The sequence below is a fragment of the Denticeps clupeoides genome, chromosome 3, assembly GCF_900700375.1.
Source record: "Denticeps clupeoides chromosome 3, fDenClu1.1, whole genome shotgun sequence".
Classification (NCBI taxonomy): domain Eukaryota; kingdom Metazoa; phylum Chordata; class Actinopteri; order Clupeiformes; family Denticipitidae; genus Denticeps; species Denticeps clupeoides.
The window spans coordinates 27,378,098-27,405,072 of record NC_041709.1 but is presented as its reverse complement, the minus strand read 5'-3'; the positions used below and the strand labels follow the sequence as shown (position 1 = coordinate 27,405,072).

Below are 26,975 nucleotides of genomic sequence, written 5' to 3'. Positions count from 1 at the left end.
CAAATCATGGACGTAGTGACCAGACATGAACGTTCCCCTTGCCCTTGGTTCCTCTGAAGGTTTTTTCCTTGCTCATGGACTTTTTCCTAGGAGCCTTGAGCGCTTTCTGCCAATCAGCATTGTAAAAAACAATTAAATACAAATAAATCCTGACTGACTGGATTTATTTTATTTTATTTTGATTCTTTAGAGCACATTTGTCAAACTCGGCCGCTCTGTTGATCGGGCCCGGCGATGCGACGCGCTGTTGGCGCACGGGCTGTGAATCCCATAATGCAGTGCGCTGGTGACGCACGGCGCTTTGGTGAATTTGAAGCACGAACAAATAATATCGAGCTGATTCACAACCCGTCACAAGCCATCGGCGTGGGATCTGTTCTTGTACAGACTCAGCTGCAGTGTGAAAATCCTGTTCGGTAAGCCTGTTGAAGTGGTGAATTATGGGATCTGTAGTTTGTGTGTCGCTAGGCGCTGATCTCGTAGGAAGTTTGACACCCCTGCTTTAGAACACTAAACAGATTTGTCATAACCAAACAACAAAACATATATATCAAACAAGTTGTTAAAATGAATTAATAAATACATTATTAATTATGGCTGTCGGAGGACGCAATGGTGAGGTCACCGTGCAGCAGCGCCCCCTTGTGTTCGGGGCAGTCCTGACACACGCAGAAAGCCGCTCTTCAGTCGCTGCATGGCTGATGCCCTCGTCTCCGGCGCTGTAGCGACTCCTCCCGCAACTTCTGCATTGCCACCAGGCGGATCAGGTTCTACATGGAGAGAGAGAGGCTGACTAGTGGTTCCTAATTAGAGATTCGCAATGATCTGCAGATCGCTGGTAATCTGAGATCTTCAAGCAACGTTTAAACCATTTTATTTCAGATACATTTTACATTTACGGCATTTGGCAGACGCCCTTATCCAGAGCGACAACGTGCTTTCAAGTTACAATCGAAGCATCTACGTATACAGAAATGTATCTAATTGGCTTCTTTTTGCAGACGATTGTATGAATTATATAAAACGCCTTTATCCAGGGCACCTTACAATCAGTAGTTACTTAGGGTGGTAGTAACCTAGTGGGCTACTATGAACCAGAAGACCCAGGTTCCCTGAGCAAGACACTTAACCCTAAATTGCTCCAGGGGAACTGTCCCTGTAACTACTGATTGTAAGTCGCTCTGGATGAGGCCGTCTGATAAATGCTGCAAACAAAATTGCTCAAATAATTAAAATCTTTCTACAAGCAATTTCCCCCAAATTTCTAAACAAATATGCCCAATCTGCCCAGATCTGATGTTTCTTTGCTTTATTATGTTGTACACACTCCACCTTTTCCATATATATGATGTGGAAATGATGACTTGACAACTTCAGGATGTACAGGGTCGTTAAAAAGATCCTACAAGATTTCTGGCACTTGCTACATTTCCTCCAGCTATGAGGTGCTACGTTCTTGGGACGTTACGGTTGATCTCATGAAGTCCGTCCACTGGCCAGGTTCTTGGCGTCCTGCAGAGTTCATCTGGCAGTGTTGATGCTTCAGTTCCGCTACACACACACACACACACACACACACACACACACACACACACACACACACACACACACACACACACACACACACACACACTCCCCGGAAGGTGCTGTCATTGGACGTTCGTGTCAGCTGATCCGGGCCGGGGAGTAAGCAGTACGGACGTGGTCTCTGCAGCGGGAGAGTGGATATATCCGACCGGGTAGGAAACGGGATTATTCTCACTACAGTGTACATGAATTACCGATCCGCCCTCCCTGTTAGAAATGTGTCGCCCGTCGTGAGGTTGGTCCTCACTGCGCATGTGCGACTGCTGAACCGAAGTTAAAGCACCAGAACATGGTATCTCGGCTCGTTCTGTTGTGAAAGACGCAAGTAAACATTTTAACGTGGTCTCGCTTACTTACCATGACTGGAACAGCAGGTAGAGAAGTTATTTATGGTGCTAAATCAAATGATTTTTGTGAACCCGCCCCGTTTTAAGTGTAGCCCTAACCGCCGCCGCGGGTTTTTTCTTCTGCGCACAGATGACCAAAGCCGCGCGTTTCACTTTGTTCAGCATCACTTCATTCTTTTTCTGCCTTCAACATGATCACATTTGATTAGTACAGTTTTGAGCTGCCTGGGTGTTTCCCCCACGATAGGAAACGAGCAGGAAAAATGCGCATTTCCTGCTGCGGTCCAGCGCTCGTAGTCTGGCTTTTAACAAGCTCGGGCCCAACCTGTTATAACTCCCTTTTTAAAATTGCTTGTGTTTTTAGCCACCTTTCTCGGGCAACCAGCCGCGCACATGAGCATCTTTATTGCTTGTTTTGCTTTATTGTGGATTTGGTCTTGCTTTTGGTGCCGATGTTGGTGGTTATAATTAGACTGTATAACGGTGTGGTTTTGGTTTTCCTTTCTCAACTTACTGATGTAGTAGAATTTTTTATTGTGTAATATGTACAGTAATCTTATTTTTTATGTCTGTCTCATTCCTCTCTGAATGATCGAACCTGTGTGCCCTGGGTTAAGACAAGGATTAACCTTTGGGTAAGATTAAACTTCTTCTTTGAGCTGTGGTGGGAAGTTTTCCGTCTGGAGAGCTGCTATGAAGGAAGTCAACTAAATTGACTATCCAAGTTTAATTCCGTGCACGGGGGGACTCGCGAGAGAACTCCCACCGTTAGTAAGTTCACAAGCATATTTATACCACTGTGGGTAATGAAGGGTAGGAAAGCAGAATCATGCCAGCTTCGTCATAGGCGCCTGGACAAGGACACCAGAACCTGTTTTGCATATGCTTGTTTGGAAAACATCTTAGCCTTGTGAATTACCAAGGTTTAAAGTGAGATACAGTTGGTTTCTGACTGTTCCATGACCAAAGGTGAAAAACATGGATTGTCCGGGCCTACAGATTCTTCCTTCTACAGAGCGTGTGCTCATGTCCACTTCTGCGTTATGCCACATGATGTTCAATTATTAATGAATGTAGTGAGTTTGACAGTAGTTTGTGTAGCCTGGCAGTGTTTACTGGTTACACTATTTCATGTGGTTAAGAATGGGGGTGGTAGCCTTGTGGGTAACATGCTCACCTACACTCCCACTTACTACAATTGTGTCCTTGTCTCCAGGGGGATTTGCTGTACTTGTAACTGCTGACTAAGGTGCATGTCTGGTAAATGGCATGAGTGAAATTTAAGTGATTGTCAGCACACAGCAAGACAACAAAATGTGTCCTCTGTTTTTATCAATCACTTTTAGTTAGCAGTGGGCAGCCATGACAGGCACCCAGGGAGCAGTGTGTGGGGACTATACTTTGCTCAGTGGCACCTTGGTGGATCAAGATTCGAAGCGGCAACCTTCTGATTACAGGGCCGCTTCCTTAACTGCAAGGCCACCCACTGCCCCCTCTAGGTCACTGAATTGTAATTTGTAATGTTGCTTTCAATAGTTACATAATAGTTATTATATTTAAATAGAATAACTTGTAATTGTAACACCCAACACTCTTCCCAACACCCAAGAACACTACACATTATCACAGATACAGTTATGCTAAATAGCAGCTAAATACTAATTCACAAGGATGTCTGGGATCATTCCCACTTTTAATGAAATGTTTTCATCATATTTAAATAAGAAAGCACTCTGATGTGATTGGCTGTAAAAGACTGAGACAGCTGACATGCTACAATAATTACAACTACTTCTGCTTCATTCCAAGGTCCCAAGATGGATCCCAGGCTGTTTCTGTTACCTACTGATCTGAGGAACAACACACATGTTAAAACAGAAATATCATCAGATATCATCACATATCAGAACTGTGGTAAAACCCTGGAAATAACAGGAATTGATGTGAAGAAAGAGTCGGATGATGAAGACTATTCAGGTAAGTGGAGTCATATAGATATGAGGACGTTGTTGAGATTTGGATATTAGTAGGAATTTTAGCTTTTTCAATTTGCCAAAGGTCACATGGTGGTGTGAAGATTAAAGATCCCCTATTATGATTTCTTAGTGGTTCCGTAATACAGCATCTAAAGTCTCTTTCCACAAATTTAGCCTTGGTGCAGAATTACAGCCACCTTGATCCAGTCCCACAATGAGATTTCCCCAGGAGGCAGTGTTTCGGTGTCTGTAGATTTAAATGTTAATGAGGAGGAGAGAGGCGGGATGAGGAGGAGAGCGGCCTATAGAAGTTGAGGGGATATTCATGGAAATGACACCATTCACCAACCATAATGTAACCAATCCCCTTGTAATGACATAAACGAGTGGATTCCAGGTCCAGTCATCTGAGCTGCTGCTCTCTGAATGGCGAAGCAGAATGTCCAAAGCATTTGTTACACCTATCACAATTTCCTTCACTCCTCCTTTCACCCCTCCATAGTCCCATTCAACAGCATGCATTTTACAGAGAAACAATGGTTTCAGCCTTCCAACACCACATATTTAATCTGCCAGAACGATAAATAATTTATAAAAAAAATAAAGAACATTACAAATCAGAAAATTTTACTGGATTTGTTTGAATGTCAGAACTTGTTCTCTACACTACACTGCAGATGCACACACTCGCAGACGCACACACTCACAAACTCACACTGACACACACACACACACACACACACACACACACACTGCAAAAAATGCTTTTCTAACTTAGTAGTTTTGTCCTGATTTCAGTCCAAATCAAATCTTAAATCAAGATACATTTACTAGACACATGAAATAGTATAAGAAATTGTCTTGTTTTCTGAAAAAACAAGACAATCAAAATTAAGTGATTGTTTGCTTAAAACAAGCAAAATTATCTGCCAATGGGGTAAGAAAACTAATCTTAATTAAATATAATCTCAAACAGAAGGTTTAAGCATCACTTAATTTTCTCATGCCATTTTTGTTGTCTAGTAATCTTGATTTAAATTTTTTTTAGATATTTGGACTGGAAATGAGACAAAATTACTAGATAAGAAAAGCTTTTTTTGCAGTGTACCTATACATGACAACAGATTGAAAAATGAATGGTCCAAAAAGGCTAGTAAATAAAAACATGTCTTTAGTCTTTTAATGCAAAGTAACTATAGCACCCCTGCTTTACTACTGTTATTAACGAGCTGACGCTAACTTGTCATGCTTGTCAAGCTGGATGACGGGTAAACATTTACATTTACAGCATTTATCAGACACCCTTATCCAGAGCGACAATCAGTAGTTAAAGGGACAGTCCCCCTGGAGCAACTTAGGGTTAAGTGTCTTGCTCAGGGACACACTAGGCTACTACCACCCTCCATCGTCCACACGGAGATGCAGAGAACAGTCCGAACGCTGTTTCACCCCCCCCTCCACACCTGTAGGTGGCGCTGTAAGTCCCCGTCTAGTTCTCCTTCGCGACGAGTTAAACACCAGCACCAGGGACATTACGTTCCTCACTTCAAAACAGAACAAAAGTAGGATTCTGTAGCAACTTACCCTGCTGCTGAACTCCCTTCTTCCTCCTCAAACACTCCAACATGTTTGCGTTTCAGGTGCTGGATCATTGCCATGGTGCTCCCGTGCCATGCTTTTGCATATTTTCGGACAGATTTCTCTGCCTCTGCCATGTATCTGTCCTCTACCTCTGCTTGTTTTTTTTTTTTTTTTTTAATTTTTGCTCCGCGCTGTCTATGAGGCGCCAAACTCTGCTAGCATCTGTGCGCGAGAGAGAGTGTGTTCACTCCGCACTCAAATAAAGTTTTTTTTTTTTTTTTTATAATCAAACATCTCCGCATCGCGTGACATAACGAATCGATTAGGAAATTAGTTGCCAACTCTTTTAGTAATCGATTTTTATCGATTTAATTGATTCGTTGTTGCAGCCCTACTTCCAACCACCACATATTTAACCTGTTTAACAAACTTAACATATTCAACCACTTTTAGCCTCCTTCTGCTCATTCCCATTACTTGGTGGTAGTAGCCTAGTGGGTAACACACTCGCCTATGAACCAGAAGACCCGGGTTCGAATCCCACTTACTACCATTGTGTCCCTGAGCAAGACACTTAACCCTAAATTGCTCCAGGGAGACTGTCCCTTACTGATTGTAAGTCGCTCTGGATAAGGGCGTCTGATAAATGCTATAAATGTAAAAACAAATAATGTACGTTCTAAGGCCTTCTTCTAAGAAGCGCTAATGTTAGTTAGCAATCATAAAAATACGATACTTTGTATAAGCTCCGAGTCCTCTTGGAGAAGTGCGGTTTACGTGAGGATATTTTCGGTTAAGGTGCTGTAGTATTGACAAAGTACTTTTATGGTAAGCCAGGTCTGTTTTACAGTGTATACATTGCACTACATTGTCCACCTAACGCAGCGTAAAATGGTCCCACACTTTAGACATTTTACACACACCGTAGCTCCACGGGAGTGATACGATAATAGATGGACTTTGGTGACTAATTAAACAAAGCCTCAAGGCAAAGAATTTTCCTCGAACATTTTTTGTATTCAAATCATTTGAGGTATTCGAATAATCATTTCAACCCTACAATAGTCACATTTTCAGCCTTCCAACCACCACATATCAACTATTGAACCACATTTAACCTCCTTCCACTCCATCCCCTTATCCTCCTCTCCTCCTTTTATCCCTCCATTATTCCATTGAAGCCCCTTAATTTTACAGAGGAACAATTGTCACATTTTCAAGATAATTGACGTCCCAAACGTCACCAAATTTAATGTGAATCATGGTCACACCCTGTTAGCATTTTTCACGCTATCATTAACATGCTAACATGCTAATTTTTCAACATGCTCCAAATTACATAGTGTACATGACCGTTTGCATTTCTTACATTAGCATGCTAACATGCTCATTTTTAACATGCATTGTGTTAATATGCAAATTAAAGCTTTTCCACTAAATTAACTAATTCAACAATGAATCCACACTTTGTCTTTTTTGCTCTACGCTTTTAATTTTTTTTTAGAAATTAAATTCCATTCCAAGAAATTAATTAAATAAACAAAGATTTTATATCTCTTCCCATTCATCCTTTCATTCTCTTGTATTTTAACCTTTCACTGCTTTCCAAGCCAAAATCAAAGTTTTGTACAAGCTTCCCTTTTCTAGTTAATCAATAGGATTGGAATGTGACGTTTTGAAATGTGAAATAGTTGATGTTTATGTAACAAAATGAAACTCTGTCTGAGAGGCTTCTAGAGGAAAGATCTGTTTCACAGAGGAATTCTGTTTGAAACATTGGGTGACACTCAAACACATGGGCACAAAGGGGCCTTATAAATTTAAACAAAAGAAATAGTTGACAATGATGATGTCAAGAAAGTATCTAGGGTTTGTGAAAAGTCTCACTAGCTTTGTTTATTAAAAGTTGTTAAATGGCTCTGAAATCAATATATAGTCACTAAACTGGCAGCAGCAACTCTTTGCTATTGTTTAATGCAAAATTATTTCTAGTTGGAATAACCAGATGTGATTTTATTGTTGCTGGAGAGTTTAACTTCAATCTGTGTAATCTGATAATAGTAATTTTAACTCTAACTTTGTCAGAAGTGTGTTATACATAATAGAAATACAAAAAACTAAACCAAACCAGTCACAACTAGTTAAACATAATGTAAAAACTTCTATAACTTGTTCCTATATTTGCAGAAATCGGAAACAAATTCACGGATCAAACATGTAAAAAGGAAACTGAGGAAGAAATGCACCAGTTCAACAAGTGTATTTACAGTTCAAGACAAGGCAAGAACCTTAAAGCACATCAGAGGCGACATACTGGGGAGAAGACCCACCAGTGTGGGGAGTGTGGGAAGAGATTTACAGGTGCATCGCACCTTAAAATACACCAGAGGATACATACTGGGGAGAAGACCCACCAGTGTGTAGAGTGTGGGAAGAGATTTACCCAAGCGTCAAACCTTAGAATACACCAGAGGATACATACTGGAGAGAAGACCCACCAATGTGTAGAGTGTAGGAAGAGTTTTTCACAAGCTTCGTGCCTTAAAATACACCAACGGACACATACTGGAGAGAGGCCCTACCAGTGTATGGAGTGTGGGAAGAGATTTACACGAGCATCCTGCCTTAAAATACACCAGAGTATACATACTGGAGAGAAACCCTTCCAGTGTGTGGAGTGTGGGAAGAGTTTTTCACAAGCATCGTGCCTTAAAATACACCAGAGGATACATACTGGAGAGAAGCCCTACCAGTGTGTGGAGTGTGGCAAGAGTTTTACAGAAGCATCAAACCTTAAAATACACCAGAGGACACATACTGGAGAGAAGCCCTACCAGTGTGTAGAGTGTGGGAAGAGTTTTACACAAGCATCAGACCTTAAAATACACCAGAGGATACATACTGGAGAGAGGCCCTACCAGTGTATGGAGTGTGGGAAGAGGTTTACGCGAGCATCGTGCCTTAAAATGCACCAGAAGATACATACTGGAGAGAAGCCCTTTCAGTGTGTGGCATGTGGGAAGAGTTTTACACGAGCATCAGACCTTAAAAAACACCAGAGGATACATACTGGATAGAATCCTTAACTGTGTGTGGAGTTTTGGAAGACTTTTACACAAGCATTGTGCTTTAAAATACACCAGATGATCCATACTGGAGAGGACCCCTACCAGTGTGTGACATGTTGGAAGAGTTTTTCAACTAAATTATGCCTCATAATGCACCAACATTTACACATTGGACAGTAGTATTAGGGCAAGATTTAAATACTTTACAGAATTAGATCAGCTCAAATGTCCTTAATGTGAATATTCTGATGAAAAGCCCTACAAGTGTACATGCGTAGTTGAATTGATGTGTTAATGAAGACCCCCACGTTATCTCCAAGCTGTTTCCTTCCCCTCTTAAAGAAGTATCACCAGGTTAGCAAAAGACCTTCAAAAGCAAATGGCCTTCAGGAAGACAGGAAAGTCTTTTTTTGGGGGTGGATGACCACTGCATTCCTGCAGTCTCTTGACCAAGCACAAACATCAAAGGACAATCTGATTGGTCTGTGGCAACCTTTTTGGGAGCCACATCTCCAGGATAAAGGAGGTATTTAGTGAATTGTTGTGTATATGTAGTGTATTCTTGAGTCTATAAAGTAACCATGACAGTCACTAGGGCTGCACGATATTGGGAAAATATGTGGTATTGTTGTTGAATATTGCAATAACAATATTTCTTGCGATATAACATTTCCCTAGAGAAATGTTTTTAAAAGTATTATTGTTATTATTATTAACTATTTAAAAAAATATTTATATATGTAATGATCATACTAAAATAAACAGGTAATATATATTCATCTGATCTAATTAAATCTAATTCAGGCTAAAAAGAAACAATATGTCAACAAAGTTGCAAATATTTAGTCTTCAAAACATTATGAATGACTTAAAACCCTCAAGAGAGATTCTGATTTCTGGTTTGCTGTTACCATAGACCTGAATTCTATACTATGAATTCACCGCTCAGCTCGTCCGGTTCCAGCCTGGTGTCAGTGTCCAGTCCGCACACGCAGAAGTACAGCGGAAGTACAGCGCGTACTACTCTCCTCGTATACTGTTTTTCACATACAATATAGTGTGGCGGTGGAGTTGGGACCAGCATGCCTTGAGGGTGAGCTACATGCTGACGGGACAGGCACGTCCGGGGACTGCAAATAGTTAACCATGTTACGGGTAAATGTGTTCTGTTGGGGTTCAGGATTTGTGTGTTATGGGGATTTAATGTAGCATGTGCAAGGGGAGAAACTTTACACCGGGACGTAGTTGTGTAGATCTGGAGGAGATGAAGAGACGCCTCCCTGTAATTTGGAAGCCGAAGGAGTAGGTATTGGCTGTTGTCGCCACCTACAGGCTTATGTTAAAAAAAAAAAAAAAGTGTTATTCCGAAACCCCCATGATGGAGCCAATTTCTCCTTTCCTGACCTTGCGGCGACTGCTCGTTACAATAGTATATAGTATACAATTTCGGATGCAGTATAGAATTCATTTATCACATCTCTTTGTGATACAGATATTGTGTATACTATTATCGCAATAACAATCATTTTTCGATATATCATGCTCCCTATCACTCACACAGTACGGAGCTTCCATCGTAGTTACCTGATGCTGGTGGGTGTCATGAACAGGTGTCCCTAATACTTAACAGGGTGCAACAGGAGTGAGGGGATTACCATCACTGGGGATGTTTGGAGGTTTTGGTAAAGGGGGGTTTACTTTTTGGTTTTTAGCATATGCTTGTAAATTTTGTGGTGTTCATGCATTTCTGTATGTGATCTTGTGTGTTTTGTGAATATGATGTGTGTGTGTGTGTATATATTTTAAATTATGTGTATATACGAACTGAGCTGCCAGTGTAACGACAAACATTTCACTGCTCATTTCTGTCATTTTTTTATTCTTACCATGGTTCATTTATTTGTGACCCCTATTGTTTCAATTTCACTAAATATGTGTTTTGATATCACATTTTTTAGGAAAAAAACAAGCACTATTTGTGGTAGTGATGGGAATTGCATGTCTTTTAAGAGAGCTGGCTCTTAAAGCTCTCCTCACTTAAAAGAACTGACTCTTTTGGCTCTTTTGGTGCTTTAATTTATTACAAATAATATATGTATAACTGAATATTATTATAACTGAAATTAATGACTAAAATACAAAACTTAAATAATATAAAATTTATGGCTAATTATGTCTTATAAAATGGTAAAGAATAATACATTTTAAGATACAAAAATAAAACTATCTCAAAAATATATCCAATTTTTTTTGTTTTCTTCTGCTGGCACAGCTGGATGTACAGTTTTCATGTGCTGACGTAGATTATTTGTAGACCCTGTTATGAGATTTTAACCTTGCTTGCTCTACACTCTGACTTTGTATTATGAAAGTAATTGAAATGCATACAAATGTTCCTGTTTTCTGTTGTCACTCATTTTGTCACTTCCCCCGTTTCTGTGCCTGCGATTGCTGTATTTGTCTGTGGGTGCATTTGACTTTACACCGTTTTTTTTCAGCAGGTGCTGCAAAACGTCACCAAAGACATTTTTAAAATTCAAAGCCCAAGTTGCACCCTATAACATGGCCCCTCCTTCTCTTCCTCAGTACACACATGCATCATATATTTGGCTAATCATGTGCGTTTTTGGGGAAAGAAAATAGAGAAAGACGAAAAGCAACTCCACACAGAAGCCAGCTCTCTGAAGTGAACTATCAGAGCTGGCAACCAACACAACACTGATTTGTGGAACCACGTTGTCTACCTCCTTTCTTCCCCTCCAGCAGCATTTAGGAAAGGAGACTAAAAATTCCTTCTTCACGGGGTCTCCGATTCCAATCATCTCTGTTCTCCGTTGTTGTCCCTGGCTGGTGGAACAACCTGCCCTCCTCCACACGACTAGCCGAGACTATCACCACTTTTAAGAAGCAGGTGAAAACCCTCTTGTTCAAAAAATATTACAGACAAATCTAACACTTACATGCGTACACATTGCACAAACAATACAAAAATATATAAATACATTATAATTTTTCTTCATCTAGCACCTAACAATCTCTGAGCATGCTCTTCACTGACAAGTTTGAGCCTTATCAGGGCTCTTAGTTTGTAAACTCAATATTCTATAGAACTCGAACGAGAATTGCTGGTGTCTTCCTGTTGTAAGTCGCTTTGGATAAAAGTGTCTGCTGAATAAAGTAAAGTAAAGTAAATTTAGTGTCAGAAGTAGGATTAGGAGTCTGGCAAGAAAGAAGTGACATCCTGACCACTTTTTTTAATTGGATTTTCACAAGCGCTCAAACAAGCACACCTGGTTCGATCAGAATGAGATATGTATGTGAACATGTGGGGTCAGACGTTTTAGGTCTGGTTCATAGACTCCCATATCCATTTTTGTTGGGACAAGATCTTCTGGGACAGGGTTCATTGGTAATATTAGCTGCTGTGGAATGGTTATGCGCTTGTATCTGTCAGAGTTGCTGTTTTAGGGGGAAAAACTTCTGATAGCACCACCATGTATGGGAGTGGAGCATTGTGAATCTCACATACACACGATGGGGGAAATGCTTTCACAAGGTGATCTGCCGTCGGAGGTGCAACTTTGCTTACTTAACTTTTTGGGAGGTAATTTGACAGAGCTACAGCGTATTGATCCCACAATGGCCCCAGTGTTTAAAAAGGTAAAAGAAGATATTGAGTTTGTTCCTTTGCAACTGGTGTTACCAGATGTCTGCAGAAAACAAGGGCTGAATCTGGAACACACAATCCCATGGACTGGCCAAGACCCTGCAACGCATCAGCAAACACTTTTATTGGACCGAGGTCTTTAAGGAGGTCTTTTTACTGTCCCCGCACACTGCTCCCCGGGCGCTCACTCAGGGTGATGGATTAAATGCAGGACAAATTTCACTGTGTGCACCGTGTGCTGTGCATCACATGTGACAATCACTTCACTTAATTCCCTTTCCTGTAATAAATGTACTGTTCGACAAGATTGGAATGGATGTACACTTCTCAAAGAAAATGAAATTAAGACATCCTAGATCTGAATAAATAAATACTTTGTCAGCACAGAACAATGAAATCACAAACATCATCAATGGAACCCATGGTCAACCCATGGAGGTCTGGATTTGGAGTCACACTCAAAATTAAAGTGAAAAAAACTACAGGCTGATTCAAATGTCCTTAAAACATATCTAAATGAGGCTCAGTAGTGTGTGTATGACCTCCCTCAGGTCTGGGGAACGGCCAGTCCATATGCCTTTGTCTTGCAGGAACTGCTAACACACTCCAGCCACCTGAGGTCTAGCATTAGGTCTTGCATTATTAGGGACCAGCATATGGTCTCACAAGGGATCTGAGGATCTCATCTCATTACCTAATGGCAGTCAGGCTTCCTCTGTCAAGCACATGGAGAGCTGAACCCCACCTGTGGTTGTTTGGTGTGTTTGGCGCGAGCCTGTATTACGTCCAAGGACTTCCTGAACCACCTCAGAATTAATCGCCAAAAACGTAAGTTATGGCTCCCTCGCTAATTCCGTGTGCAGTGTGTGAAATGTACAGCTTGACGAACTCCGTCAGTAGTGAGGATTTCACCTGTGGGAAGTGTAGGAGACTAGTTGAAATGACGGGAGAGAATAGCCGAGCTAGAGGAGCGCATCCGAAATTTATATTTAATTAGGGAAACAGAAGTCTTAATTGACTCTTTTCTAGTCCCGGACGCGCACCAGCCCAGTCAGCCGGTGAGTGTGTCTACCCCGGCGCCGGTACCAGTAGCGCCCTCCGGACAGCATGGCAGTTGGGTGACGGCTCGGCGTAAATCACTCAAGCGAGCTTCCGTGGCGACCCGCCAAGCTCCTCCACCACCTGGGCACCACACACCGGTTCGCGTTCAGAACCGCTTCTCCCCCCTCAGCGAGGCATCCGCTGGGTCCTACAGTCCACCGGCTCTAGTCATTGGCGACTCTATAGTTCGAAACGTGAGGATACCGGCACCAGCGAATAAAATCCTGTGTTTTCCTGGAGCCAGAGCGCCCGACATCCGCGCAAATTTAAAATCGCTGGCAAAAAATAACCGCTGGTACTCTAGTATAGCAATTCACGTCGGCGCTAACGACGTCCGGCTACGCCAGTCGGAAATAACTAAAGATAATTTTATAGAGATGCTTGAACTGGCTAAAACGATGTCGGATAAAGTAATCTGCTCTGGCCCATTACCGCAGTTTCGGCGTAGCGACGAGACCTGTAGCTGCTCCTCGACATAAATCGCTGGTTGTCGGAGTGGTGTCCAAAAAATAAAGTGGGCTTTATTAATAACTGGCCAATATTTAGGGGAAGCCTGGTCTTTTTGGGCGAGACGGCATCCACCCCAACTGGGCGGGTGCCACTCAGCTGTCTAAAAAATTGGCTCATAGTGTTAGAACCAAAAAACAAAACTGACTCGCCAGAGCCGAGACCAGGCAGCAGACAGACCGGCTAAACTGAGTGTCTGCCATTTGCGTAGAGTCGCCACCCAGAGTGTACAATATTGACACTGTGTCTGTACCTCGCTCTATTAAAACAAGAGATTCTACAAGAAACATTAATAATAAAACTCATAAATATGCTGACACTGCGTCTGTTCCAAGGGCTGGGCGGGGTGTCTGTTTCAGGAACTTACTACCCGTTACTATCACTCCTTCTGAACCTACCACCAGCACCCCGACATAAGAATAGGATTATTAAATGTTAGATCTCTCACAACTAAAACGCTCATTGTCAATGAAATGATTACAGACCAGGGGTTCGATGTACTGTGCCTGACCGAAACTTGGTTAAAACAAAACGAATTTGTAGCAATGGACGAGTCTAGTCCTCCTGGATACAGCTATGTACACCAACCTCACTTAACTGGAAGAGGAGGTGGCGTCGCAGTAATTTATAAGGATAACCTCAATATTACTCATAAACCCGGACAAGGATTTAACTCTTTTGAGATTCTACATACCAATATAACTCATGTAGTCTCACAAAATAAAAAATTCATTCCATTGATTATTATTTATAGACCCCCTGGACCCTATTCTGAGTTTCTTAGTGAATTTACAGATTTTGTCTCCAACTTAGTTGTATCTGTGGATAAAGCCCTAATTGTCGGCGACTTTAACATCCACTGTGATAAATTAGAAGACTCACTAAGAACCGCATTCCTGTCTTTATTAGACTCAGTTGGAGTTAACCAACATGTAACAGGACCTACTCACGAAGGTGGTCACACGCTCGATCTTGTGTTGACCTTCGGTTTCAATATAGAAGATATAGTTACTCTTCCGCAATCTGAAATGGTCTCTGATCATTTCCTCATTGCTTTTAAAATACGTCTCAGACACAACAAACTCAATCCCCCTCGTTATAGAGACAAACGGACAATTACATCAAGTACGGCAGAGGTTTATTAATACCTTACCAGATTTATCAACGCTGATAAACTCACCATCAGACCCCGCTGAACTTGACCAAGCGACCAAATGTCTAGAATTAACACTGCATAGTACCTTAGATATAGTCGCTCCCCTCAAAAGGAAGATAGTAAGAGATAAAAACTTAATTCCTTGGTATAATGATCACACGCGCTCGCTTAAGAAATTAGAACGCAAATGGCGTCAAAGTAAATTAAACACATTCCGAATAGCTTGGAAGGAGAGCCTACTTAACTATAAGAAGGCTCTTAGCGCGGCTCGATCAACGTATCTGTCCTCGTTAATAGACAAAAACAAAAATAATCCCGGATTCCTGTTTAAAACTATAGCCAAACTAACCAGGAATAAGACAGAAATGGATGCGACAACTCAATATCATCATAGTAGCGATGATTTTATGAATTTCTTTAATACTAAAATTGTCGCAAATAGAGAGAAGATTAAAAGCACAACAAATAGCTCCGCCGATATTTATAGGGGCAGTGGTGGCCTAGCGGTTAAGGAAGCGGCCCCGTAATCAGAAGGTTGCCGGTTCGAATCCCGATCTGCCAAGGTGCCACTGAGGTGCCACTGAGCAAAGCACCGTCCCACACACTGCTCCCCGGGCGCCTGTCATGGCTGCCCACTGCTCACTCAGGGTGATGGGTTAAATGCAGAGGACAAATTTCACTGTGTGCACCGTGTGCTGTGCTGCTGTGTATCACATGTGACTTTACTTTATTTCCATGGAAAATAATCTTCTAATAGATGACCACCGATTAGAACGATTCAACCTTATTAAAGAGCATGAATTAATCAAATTAATCTCGTCATCAAATCAATGTACTTGCGCTTTGGATCCGATTCAAACAAGGTTCCTTAAGCAAATAGCACCCAATGTTATAAATTCTATCCTCAAAATTGTTAACTCGTTGCTTAGCACCAGCCACGTACCAAGTTCGTTCAAGGTAGCAGTCATTAGACCCCTGATTAAAAAGCCGGATCTTGATCGCAGTCAGCTTTCAAATTATAGACCAATATCCAACCTTCCGTTCATATAAAAAATCTTAGAAAAAGTTGTAGCCCAACAGCTGAGCGCATACCTAGACTGTAACAACATCCATGAAGTATATCAATCAGGATTTAGACCTCATCATAGCACTGAGACAGCGCTGGTTAAAGTGGTTAATGACCTGCTGTTGGCCTCTGATCAGGGACGCATCTCGCTGCTTGTCCTGCTTGATGCTACGCTGACGACACACAGCTGTATCTGTGTATCAGCAATGCCAGATCAGAGGCAGCAGCTGAACAAAATAGAGAATTGTCTGAAGGACATTAGACAGTGGATGCTCACCAACTTTCTCCTGTTAAACCCTGACAAGACCGAAGCGCTTGTACTTGGGCCTCAAGCAGCCAGGCATAAACTGGCTGACTACACAATAACCCTGGATAGCCTTTCTATCTCACCGAGTATTGAAGTGAAGGATCTAGGTGTCATCATTGATGCAGGTCTCTCATTCAGTTCGCACGTAGATAATGTCACTAGAATAGCATTCTTTCACCTTAGAAAGATTGCAAAAATAAGAACTATCATTTCAATGCATGATGCAGAAAAGTTGGTCCATGCATTTATTACATCAAGGTTAGGTTACTGCAATGCATTACTGTCTGGATGCTCTAGTAGGTGCGTGGTGGTAGTAGCCTAGTGGGTAACACACTCGCTTATGAACCAGAAGACCCGGGTTCAAATCCCACTTACTACCATTGTGTCCCTGAGCAAGACACTTAACCCTAAATTGCTCCAGGGAGACTGTCCCTGTAAATACTGATTGTAAGTCGCTCTGGATAAGGGCGTCTGATAAATGCTGTAAATGTAAATGTAAAAATGTAATGCATGAGTAAACTCCAGCTAGTACAGAATGCTGCAGCCAGAGTTCTAACCAGAACCAGGAAATTTGACCACATCACCCCAGTCTTACAATCACTGCACTGGTTACCCATCAAATTTAGGATTGACTACAAAATCCTACTTTTAACCTATAAAGCTCTAAATGGTCTCGCCCCACAGTACCTGAGTGAACTTTTGGTTCTTTACGAACCGCCACGCCCCCTTCAATCAATGGGTGCGGGGTCACTACTGGTACCAAAAGTGCAGAAGGTCACAGCTGGGAGCAGATCCTTCTCCTATAGAGCTCCGCAGTTGTGGAACAGCTTGCCTGTCAGTGTCTGGGATTCAGACACAGTCTCAGTGTTTAAATCCAATCTCAAAACCTATGTTTTCTCTGGCCTTTTGCTAAAGTCCTAGACCCTCATTTCACGTGATTTTGACGCAGTGTCAATTATAAAGTCCAGTTTATCACAGAGTCCCCCTGTTAGACACAGACAAAGTTAAATTCACCAGTTAGGCTGTCCTAGTTAGGGTACCGGGCCACTGTAGCACCAATATACCACAATAACCACATATTTCAGTATCAGTCGTACAGTGCAACCGTCTGCCGCTGCTTCTGTTTGTTTTTCTCTGAGACACGGAATCAAGCACCCAGACTACTGGCAGACCCCAGTGATCAGACCAGCAAATAAATCCTGGTTCCTGACAACTGCTTTACAAGGACAAAACATGAAACAAACCAGAGGGTCACCACAGCCACCACCACCGTTACAACTACAGCTTCAGGGATCTTCAAATGGACCAGTAACATCATTATGGACACGTAACGGACACGTAATGGACACGTAACCCTACAACCGTAGGACTTATCATTATATAATATCCAACCCTGCACTGACACCATTTGCAGGGTCACTCTACCCTGGAAGGGGGTCCCTCTCTGTATCACTCCTTCCCAAGGTTTCTTCCTCTCTTTTTTTTCTCTCTCCTGTGTGGAGTTTTTCCTTGTGTGCAGAAGGGTCAAGTGTGGGGGGTGTCAACTGTAGGGCCTGTCAAAACCCATTGAGACATACTGTATGTGATTTTTGGCTATATAAGAAATAAATGTTGTTGTTGTTGGTTGTCGGGCCCTCATACCACCCTCATGGAGTCTGTTTCTGACCGTTTGAGTAGACACATGCACAATTGTTACAAGTGTCTGCTTATTGTTGTTCTCCTACGGCCTCCTCCGTTTCTCCTGATGTACTGGCCTGTCTACTGGTAGCGCATCCATGCTCTGGACACTACACTGAGAGACACAGCAAACCTAGCCACAGCTCACATTGCCATCCTGGATGAGCTGCACAACCTGAGCCACTTGTGTGGGTTGAAGACTCCATCTCATGCTACTAGAGTAAAAGCACCGCCAGTATTCAAGAGTGATCAAAACATCAGCCAGAAGTGGACTGTGGTCACCACCTACAGAATCACACCTTTATTCGGGACGTCTTGCTAATTGCCTATAATTTCCACCTGTTATCCATTCCATTTGCATGACAGCATGTGAAATCGATCGTCTGTCAGTGTTGCTTCCTAATTGGACAGTTTGATAACACAGAAGTGTGATTGTTTGTTACATTGTGTTAAGTGTTTTTTGAGCGGTGTAGTTGGGTCCTTAGAAAGGAGTAAAACAGGAAGTCGGTTTATGTTGGTAATATGTGATTTTGCCATTAGATATCTGGAATCTTTCCCAATGAAGCCACTGCATTGTTACAGCTGATTTTGAGAGCAGAAATCCCCTGAGAGGTGTTGATAGACCAAGGTACAAATTTTATGAGCAAAACCCTTAGACGGGTTGTGTACGAACTTTTGGGGATTAGACGTTTTGACAGACCCTGGTCAACGTGTCATCATGGATGACACTTCCAGATCTGATGTTCAATTACTGGGAGACACCACTGGCATCCACAGGATTTTTCTCCCTTTAAACCATTGCTCATTGCTCATCAGATTCAAGTTGTATGTGCTGAAGGAATCCTGGGTAGGTGAGAGCACTGAACAGACTGGCCAAAAGTTTTGTGAATCACAAAGTTTGCCGCTTCAGTGTTTTTCGATTTTTTTGTCAGTCTGTGGTGTATTGCAATATAATTACAAGTATTTTATAAGTTTGGAGGGAGGACATGAGAAACCCAATTGCGATCAACTGGTCAGCACTATTGACACTATCTTCTCAAAGAGAAGCCCTGGTGCGGGGGTACCTAACTGTCCTGCTAGAATGTATGTGGCTGGCTACACAATGCAGAGATGGAGGGTTTTATGTCTGGCAGCTCTTTTTGTGGAAGACATTAAAGTGCCTTTCATTCTGTTTAGCATCACTGGGGATTAACATTAGCATCACATTACTGATATGGGTTCTCCTTTTGCTTCTGATGTTTTCATATTGGTCATGTAGTGAGTAGTCAGGTCGCATAGACTGTAAATTGTGCACACATAAATTGGGAGTTTTTTTCTTTTTGCATGCAATTTATTTGTACGGTTTAAGCTGGGTGTATTACTCACGACAGGAAATGACCAGGAAGGATTGCACAGTGTATGCCCAGCTATTTGATGTGTAGTAATTAATGGACTAAATCTGAGAGTACAATTTTTATATGCTAATTATATTATTATGTTAGCTTTGCTGTAATAAATAAAATAGCTAAATGATAACGCTAATTCTTTCCTCTACAGAAAATGTATAGAGGTCTACTTAGCTCATGGCACCATTTAACAAAATGTTAGCAAACGCTAAAAGGGTCTGTATGAAAGATTGGGATTCTATATTCTATATTCTTTGGTTTTGCATCTGACAGTGGCACCTGCCATTTTTCATTCCATGTCTGTCCTGTGTTACGTTTGTGTCACTCACGTCCCCGTCTAGGGGTTGGCAAACATGACAACAAGGAGAGGGATGTATGAGGTGGGAATACACATGTACCAAGCTGAAGTGAATATTTTCCCAAACTCCACCCAGCAAACAGCCTGAAACGCAGCCTGAAAACAGCCCAAGGGATGTAACACTGCCCCCCCAGCTTGTGACTGCATGGCTGCATCTGATTAGCGAAATGGTTTAATGTGATTTATTGCTGCTTTATTGGTGATAATTGCTGGTGAAACGTGTGTGCTCTACTGGCAGCATCTGTCTGGCAAAAATAAAGCATCAAGTCGAGTGGTGCCCAATGTAGCGAAGTAAGAGTACAGTTTATTATTCACAAATGTACTCAAGTAAAAGTAAAAAGTATCGTGTTGTAAACCTACTCTTAGAATTTTTTTTTTTCCAAAAAGCTATGCAAGTAAAGCTGTGGTCAAGAGTTTAATATAAATAATAATAAAAAAGGACGTAAGCGTATGTGTTGATGTGAATAAATATTAACTGTGTATTTTGAAGTGAAAGGAACAGGAAAAATTACAGTATGAAAGAAAAATTACTGTATGATGTTTGAATATAGTAAAAAATTATGAGGTAGAAACCCACAAGATTCCTGCAGGAATCAGTTTGTTTTGGTGTGGAGTTTTTGACTTTTAATTGGAATGAAACAATTACAGTGGGTTTACTATTGTTTTGTTTTAACTATTGAGTTAAATGTGTTCTGTTCAGCATAGTACAGTTGTTTGCAAACAGAAAAGTGGGTTGGAACATATTTGTGGACAACCACTTGTCTAGAAGATTATAATGAAACCAGAGAAGGATGGAATTGTGGCTGTGGCGTTTGGTTTTCTCATACCCAGGTACTGCCACTAATCCTTGAGGGCGATATGAAGAGTGGAGCAGGGTGGTAGGGAGGGAAGGTGTGTGAGGGAAGTGAGAGACGTTGTTAGTGTTTCTATGGTGCTGAACACCACAGGCACATTTATATTAAATTGAGTTCCTTTGAGGCAAAGGAGTACAAACAAAATTGTGAAGAACGAAACAACCATTGTAAATCCCATGTTTAGTGGCACCTTTGGCAGATCGGGATTTGAATCGGCAACCTTCAGATTATGGGTCTGTTTCCTTACCCGCTAGGCCACTACTGCCCCACTGTGTTTGTAATGGATCGATCTCAGGAGCTCAGTGAATTCCAGCATGGTGCCTTGATAGGAGGCCATTGTTTGTTGTTTTACAGGGGTTCCGATTGGCTCTGATTTCTACGAAAGGAAGTCTGAATTTTGATGACCTGTAAATTCCTATGAAAACACATCTAAACCTTGTAGAAAGTCTTCCCAGAAGATTTGAAGCTGGGCCAAGCTGGGGTTATGGATTAAGGATGGCATGTCATGTGTCCCAGTACTTTTGTTCTTATTTGATACTTCTCACAAAAACAATTACTCGTTATTCCACACGGTGGCAGTATATCACCAGCCAAGATCTACCAACTGATTGGACGAAATAAATGACAACTAGTCAAACGGTCACCATCGGTTCGCTTCAGAAAACTTTCTGGTCTCTTCCCGTGTTTCGGCTCACGTGTTTCGGCACGTGGATCCCGCGGCTGCTGGTAATGTACATTCTGACAGGAATTTCCTCGTTGTCGGGAATTTTCCAGCGTTGTCGCTGTCGTGGTGAAATATTGTTGCTGGGCGCCGATAGATGTGGACGATGTGGTCGCTCCGAAGCATCCGACCAGCGTGCGGACGGCGCGTGGCCCTGCGGCAGCACGGATCGGCGTCTAGGCTGGATCTCCGCGGCATCTACCCCCCCATTGCCACGCCGTTCACTCAGCGAGGAGAGGTGGACTACGAACAACTGCGCGCAAACCTGCACAAATACTCCGCGATCCCTTTCAGAGGTGCACCGTCGTTATTAAAACCTTGTACATTTTGAATTGTTAGAATTTTACACAAACACCATGAAGCAGGTGTCTACTTCTCATGAAAATAAGGGTTCAAAGTTCAGTTCAGTGTTACACACTGGTGTTGCAATAACAGAAGCGGCCTGGTCATGTTTCCCACTTGTGGGTGTCTGTCACAGTGGTAACAGTGTGGCCTTCTGGGTTCTGTGGCAGGTCTGGTGGTGCAGGGTTCTAATGGAGAATACCCGTATCTGACTGTGGAAGAGCGGATTGATGTGGTGGGACGGGTCCGGAATGTCCTGCCCAAGGACAAATTGATCATGGCCGGATCTGGCTGCGAGTGTAAGACAGTTTTATGTTAATATGTTAAAATATAACCAAACTTGATCTTACACTTAAGATACCACAGCATACCTTCAGAGCAACGAGGGATTCGTCTGGGACCGTAGTGAGTTGTGAAGTGGTGCCTCCATGGATTTTCCTCTTGGACTGAGATCTGGATAATTTGAATGCAGGAACCAAGGTTTCCCAGCAGAACATTGCTGGCTTGGCTTCTTCCAAGCAAGTAATGTCCACGTTGGTGTGGACATCCTGACTGGTCTACAGCTGTGGGGCACTGTCGGTTCTGACACCTTTCTATTGGAATCAGCATGAATCAGCACTTGACCTTGTCACTGGTTCACCAGCTTTCCTTCCTTGGCCATTGCTGTTCAGCAGATCAGTGTTCATCTCTCACAGTCATACTATTCCTCTATACCAGTGCTTCGCAATTATTTTCTGTTAAAGCCCCCCTAGGAAGAGGTAAACATTTCACGTCTTTCCTCGTCTCCCAACGTAGTGACTATGAAGCCAAGCACTACATGGAGCAAACTGATAGCCTTACACCTAAGCCTACCCCTAATGTAATTTTTTTTTTTACCTTAATTTGGTAATAAAACTCTGAGTAGTCATTATGACTTAAAGGATTTATCTTTTTTTTTTTTTATACTCTTCCATCACCCCCACACACACACACACACACACACACACACACACTGCAGCCACCAGAGCAACAATCCAGATGTCAGAGGCCATGGCCCATGCCGGAGCAGATGCTGTTCTTGTCGTGACTCCGTGTTTCTACCGTGGCAGGATGGACAGCCGAGCGCTCGCTCACCACTACACACAGGTCAACCCGAAACGGCACCGAGAAATGACGGGATAATATCGCCGCAATATACGAATTTTGTAGAATCTCAGCAAAAACAATACAATCTTGATGCATTCTATACTACATATATTAGTGCAATATTGACTTTGAAGTAAGAAAAGAGTATATAAGTGAATTATTTAATTCTGAGTTTTCCTCAGACTAAGATTAAGTTTCTTCATTAAATAATCGTATTGGATAGGTACTTTGGATTGGCCGATATCCAAACACCATGTATCAGTATTGTAACTGAGTTGTGATTATCCAGCTAATTTACTCTCCCTCCACTAGGTAGCAGATGTCAGCCCAGTGCCAGTTGTTCTGTACAGTGTGCCGGGCAACACGGGGCTGGACCTGCCAGTGGAAGTCGTTGCTCACCTCTCCCAGCATCCCAACATAGTGGGGCTGAAAGACAGTGGTGGAGATGTGAGATTCACTCTGATCATTTATTCATGCTTGCTACTTACAAAATTATCAAATAATATTAATAAATAAATGATTTTGCAGATTATTACCAAGGGTATAACAGATGTTGTAAATGTAATCTCCTCCCAAAATGGCCATATCAATCACATGAAATCCCTCATGCAGTTCACATTGGTTTTCACACCTACACAGGTGGAAAGGCATCTGAATATTTCATGGTTTACTCCCCACTACTCGTCTATTTGAAGTCAGAGCATTTCTCACTTGGGTTTTGCTTGCCTTTTCCTTCTTTGTTATTCTTTAAGAATACAGGAATGTGCCCACTAAACAGCGAAGGCAGAAGGTTTCTGGTGAAGTTCCTGAGAGGAAATAACATCTTCATTCTAATCTCACCTCAGATTACGAGGATTGGTCTGATCGTGCACAAGACCAGAAAACAGGACTTTCAGGTGCTAGCTGGCTCGGCCGGGTTCCTTATGGCTGCATATGCTGTGGGTAAGGATTCTGTTGTGCACAAAACGCAGTAGTTTTCATCTGAGATCTGGTGCTGGACATGACACCAGCATGGGGACCATTTTCTCCATGTCCTGCAGTAAATCAGGAATTATTACACTCATGTCTTGTGTCCCTGCACCCCGTTTTAAAAAATACAGTGAAAGCATTGTGGTCCCTGAGAGAGGCGGCGGTGACTCACCCAGTCTGCGGTCAGGTGGGGGTGGGCTCGCAGGGTGTCACTCAGAATGCTGTGTGGGAGGGGGCCTGTCAGTCAGGCCACAGACAGAATGTGGGAGTTACTTACAAACCGTCAATTATGCAGCAACAAGGGAGTCGTGCTTGAGCGACAGGGTGTCAGTGATAAAGCACAAAGATGCGTTAAACTGTCACTCATTTTACAGTAATCCCTTGTTATGAAAATTGCCATTTGCTTGGCAGGTTTCATATGTGTGTACATGTACATGTATATGTATATATTTATATATATGTCTCTGTTGATGTGTGTTATAGGGGCAGTGGGGGGTGTTTGTGCGCTGGCCAATGTTTTAGGAGCTCAGGTGTGTGAGTTAGAGAAGCTGTGTGAGTCGGGCCGCTGGAAGGAAGCCAGAGAGCTGCAATACCGCCTCATAGAGCCCAATACAGCAGTGAGTGTCTCTCACACACAGTACACACCTATATCTGACTTTTAATTAAAAAAACTGGAATTTTCAGATTATTTTGACTACTAAAGACGAATTATTCTTTTAGTGACTGATTAACTACAGACTTTAGGCCTGTATGAAGATGTGTTTTTTTTTTTTTTGCCAGGTGACTAGGAAGTTTGGAGTGGCTGCCCTTAAGCAGGCCATGGACTGGTTTGGTTACCATGGTGGAGCCACCCGCTCCCCTCTACAGCCACTGTCAGATGCGGAGACCCGGCAGCTCCAACAGGACTTTGCTACTAATGGCTGGCTGTGACTCAGAGAGAGTGCAGACATGCTGGCATTCTAAAATAATTGACATGACATAAATACGTAATGCACAATACCTTTCAACATACCTTTCTTGTCTCTGTAATTATGAAACTTTGTTGATTCTGCAATACAGTAAATCTATTTCAGGCCTCATATTCCGTTTATTGTTTATTTTTTTTTATTATATTGACACCCATTGAGAAGGTGGTAGAAGTGGATTTAATTTATTCTATTTCTGTTTGATACCCTAAGATATCTGAATGCAACTCTGATTGCGTGTGCGGGTTTGAGACCTGTCTGCATCATTTCTGTTTGCAGAACTGTGTGGTTTTAGTCCGTTAACTCTAAAAGCATAGCTTGCACTGCAGCAGTGCCACCACAGGGGAGTGCTGCAGCCCATGTAAGGCTTCTATTCATCTTATTCACCCATACTGGCATCCCTGTGCTACAGTAGGAAAGCTGTGGCATGTGATTTTTGTTCCCATGATCCTCCTGTCATGGCTGGGACTGTGCAGGGCTGAAATGAGAGCTCATCACCTTCTCTTTCCACAGACCCATCACTTCCACTCTTTTGATTTAATTCTGTCTAACATCTCCTTTGTATACACTCCATCCCTATTTCTCGCTTGTTATCCAATTTTAGTTCCTGTTGTTCTCTGCCTTTCCAATCTTTGACCGTAAGCAGTAGAGATGGCCTCCTCCTCCTCGGGCAATGCTCTGACCCCTCTGTGAAGTGTACCATGTAGAGCGGCCGGGCCCACCCCGCCTGTCCTCTGAAATTCAAAAGCAGCATGCTTCTCCCCCTCCTCCTGTCTCTTTCCCTTTCCCCCACTTACTCATTCAGTAGCAGCTTCCATCCCCACCCCCTCTATCTCCTCAGGCGTTAAGATGTTTGATTGACTGCTTGATAAGCCCCTGAGCTGGTGTTCCCGTTCCGCCACGTGACTCATGGGCCCACTAATGGAGGGGTTTGGTAAATACACAGGCCTAATCAGGAGCTGTAAAGGAAGCAGGGTTGTTTTGGTGGAGAAACTCTTGTCATTTGAGTTCCATCTTTGTTTCTAAAGGCATATCTGTGTTTTATGGTGTTCTTAAAGCTTTCTGGTGCATCATTTTCAAATTCTACAATGGCCGCATTAACAATGTTGGTGAAGTTTTCCCACCGTTGACTATGTGCTGAGTGTACATGGAGAAGGAGGAAGTATGGATTGGCATGAAAAGGTCAAAGTGGTGCAATAGAATAAAACAGGAAGCTGCTTCTAACTTCACTAAACAGTAAAGTTGGGCGACTATTTAAATAAAGCGTGATGTGACATGGGTGTATTCCATCTGAAAAGTTGAAGACAAAATAATCCCTCGCATGGCAGCCTGCTGCTAATAGAAAAAGTGAGAATGGAAGAGATCCTCTGACCACCGCCAACAATCCTGGACTCTCAGGTGAAGGCGGAAGACTTATTTAAATATTTGCCATGGCAACAGGCTCAGTGGGTAGGGAAACACGGCTAAACTGCTGCGGCACTTGGGATTGCGAGATGATACATATTAAGAGAACTGCGGCGGGTCGCCATGGCAACTCGACAGGCCGCAGGGCCTAAGTCCATATGGCTCCGCGCCTGCGCAAGATGGACTTTCAAATTACTACAAGTTATTATATACTAACGTCGAAAAGAGGCTCATAGTCTAAACACCGGGGCGGAAGGTGCTTCCTGTGTCAGGACTCAAGCCACAGATTGAAACAATAGTCGCAGATATCTACAAAATTGACCAAAATGTTGCGAATTGGGGGCCAGCATTTGGTTCATCCATAAAAACTGAACACGCACGATCAAACCAGTCGTGTTGTAATGTTGTCATTTCAAACTGGAACATTAATCAGACGCCCTTATCCAGTCCATAGTACCCCTCGAGACACTCAGTAAATTGGGGTTTGAACCTGGATCTTTGCAGTCTTCTGGTTCATAGACGAGTGTCTCTTACCACCCCATTATTACCTGATTCTAATTAAGCATTGACTGGAATGAAACTCTCTGTGAGGGTGGCCTTCAGGAACAGGACTGGGAATTATGGATGTGCGATACTACTGATTTCCTTTCCGATCCGATATAGTAAAATTCAGATAGGTATTTGCGATAACGATCTGATACTTTATACAAAAACTAAATGTGATTGGAAAGTCAAACTAAAAAGTGTGTGTCCTGCGGCGTCATGAGGGGGGTCGGGGGGGTTGTCTTGTGTACTGGAGCTGTTGGGGGGGT

General features: G+C 42.5%; 2 protein-coding genes across 6 annotated transcripts; both read left to right on the top strand.

Annotated features, from left to right (window-relative positions):
• Positions 1-1,646: 1,646 nt before the first annotated feature.
• On the top strand, positions 1,647-10,796 carry LOC114786335 (zinc finger protein 239-like). 5 transcript variants are annotated; one of them, XM_028973365.1, is made up of 4 exons: positions 1,647-1,739; positions 2,552-2,569; positions 3,744-3,911; positions 7,679-9,237. In XM_028973365.1, exons 3-4 carry the CDS (start codon positions 3,752-3,754, stop codon positions 8,566-8,568), a joined length of 1,050 nt encoding a protein of 349 aa, XP_028829198.1. In that variant the 5' UTR covers positions 1,647-1,739; positions 2,552-2,569; positions 3,744-3,751; the 3' UTR covers positions 8,569-9,237. The 5 variants fall into 5 exon arrangements, 4 of the variants coding, with proteins under 4 accessions (XP_028829198.1, XP_028829196.1, XP_028829197.1 ...); XR_003749193.1 differs by lacking the exons at positions 1,647-1,739; positions 2,552-2,569 and adding exons at positions 1,754-1,961; positions 9,476-10,796 and having other exon boundaries at positions 7,679-9,085; XM_028973364.1 differs by lacking the exon at positions 1,647-1,739 and adding an exon at positions 1,754-1,961.
• A 10,425-nt stretch (positions 10,797-21,221) lies between these two features.
• hoga1 (4-hydroxy-2-oxoglutarate aldolase 1) lies at positions 21,222-24,866 on the top strand. The gene is made up of 8 exons (XM_028974056.1): positions 21,222-21,363; positions 21,456-21,654; positions 21,871-21,999; positions 22,698-22,825; positions 23,138-23,272; positions 23,671-23,767; positions 24,278-24,411; positions 24,575-24,866. Exons 1-8 carry the CDS (start codon positions 21,259-21,261, stop codon positions 24,722-24,724), a joined length of 1,077 nt encoding a protein of 358 aa, XP_028829889.1. The 5' UTR covers positions 21,222-21,258; the 3' UTR covers positions 24,725-24,866.
• Positions 24,867-26,975: the final 2,109 nt, after the last annotated feature.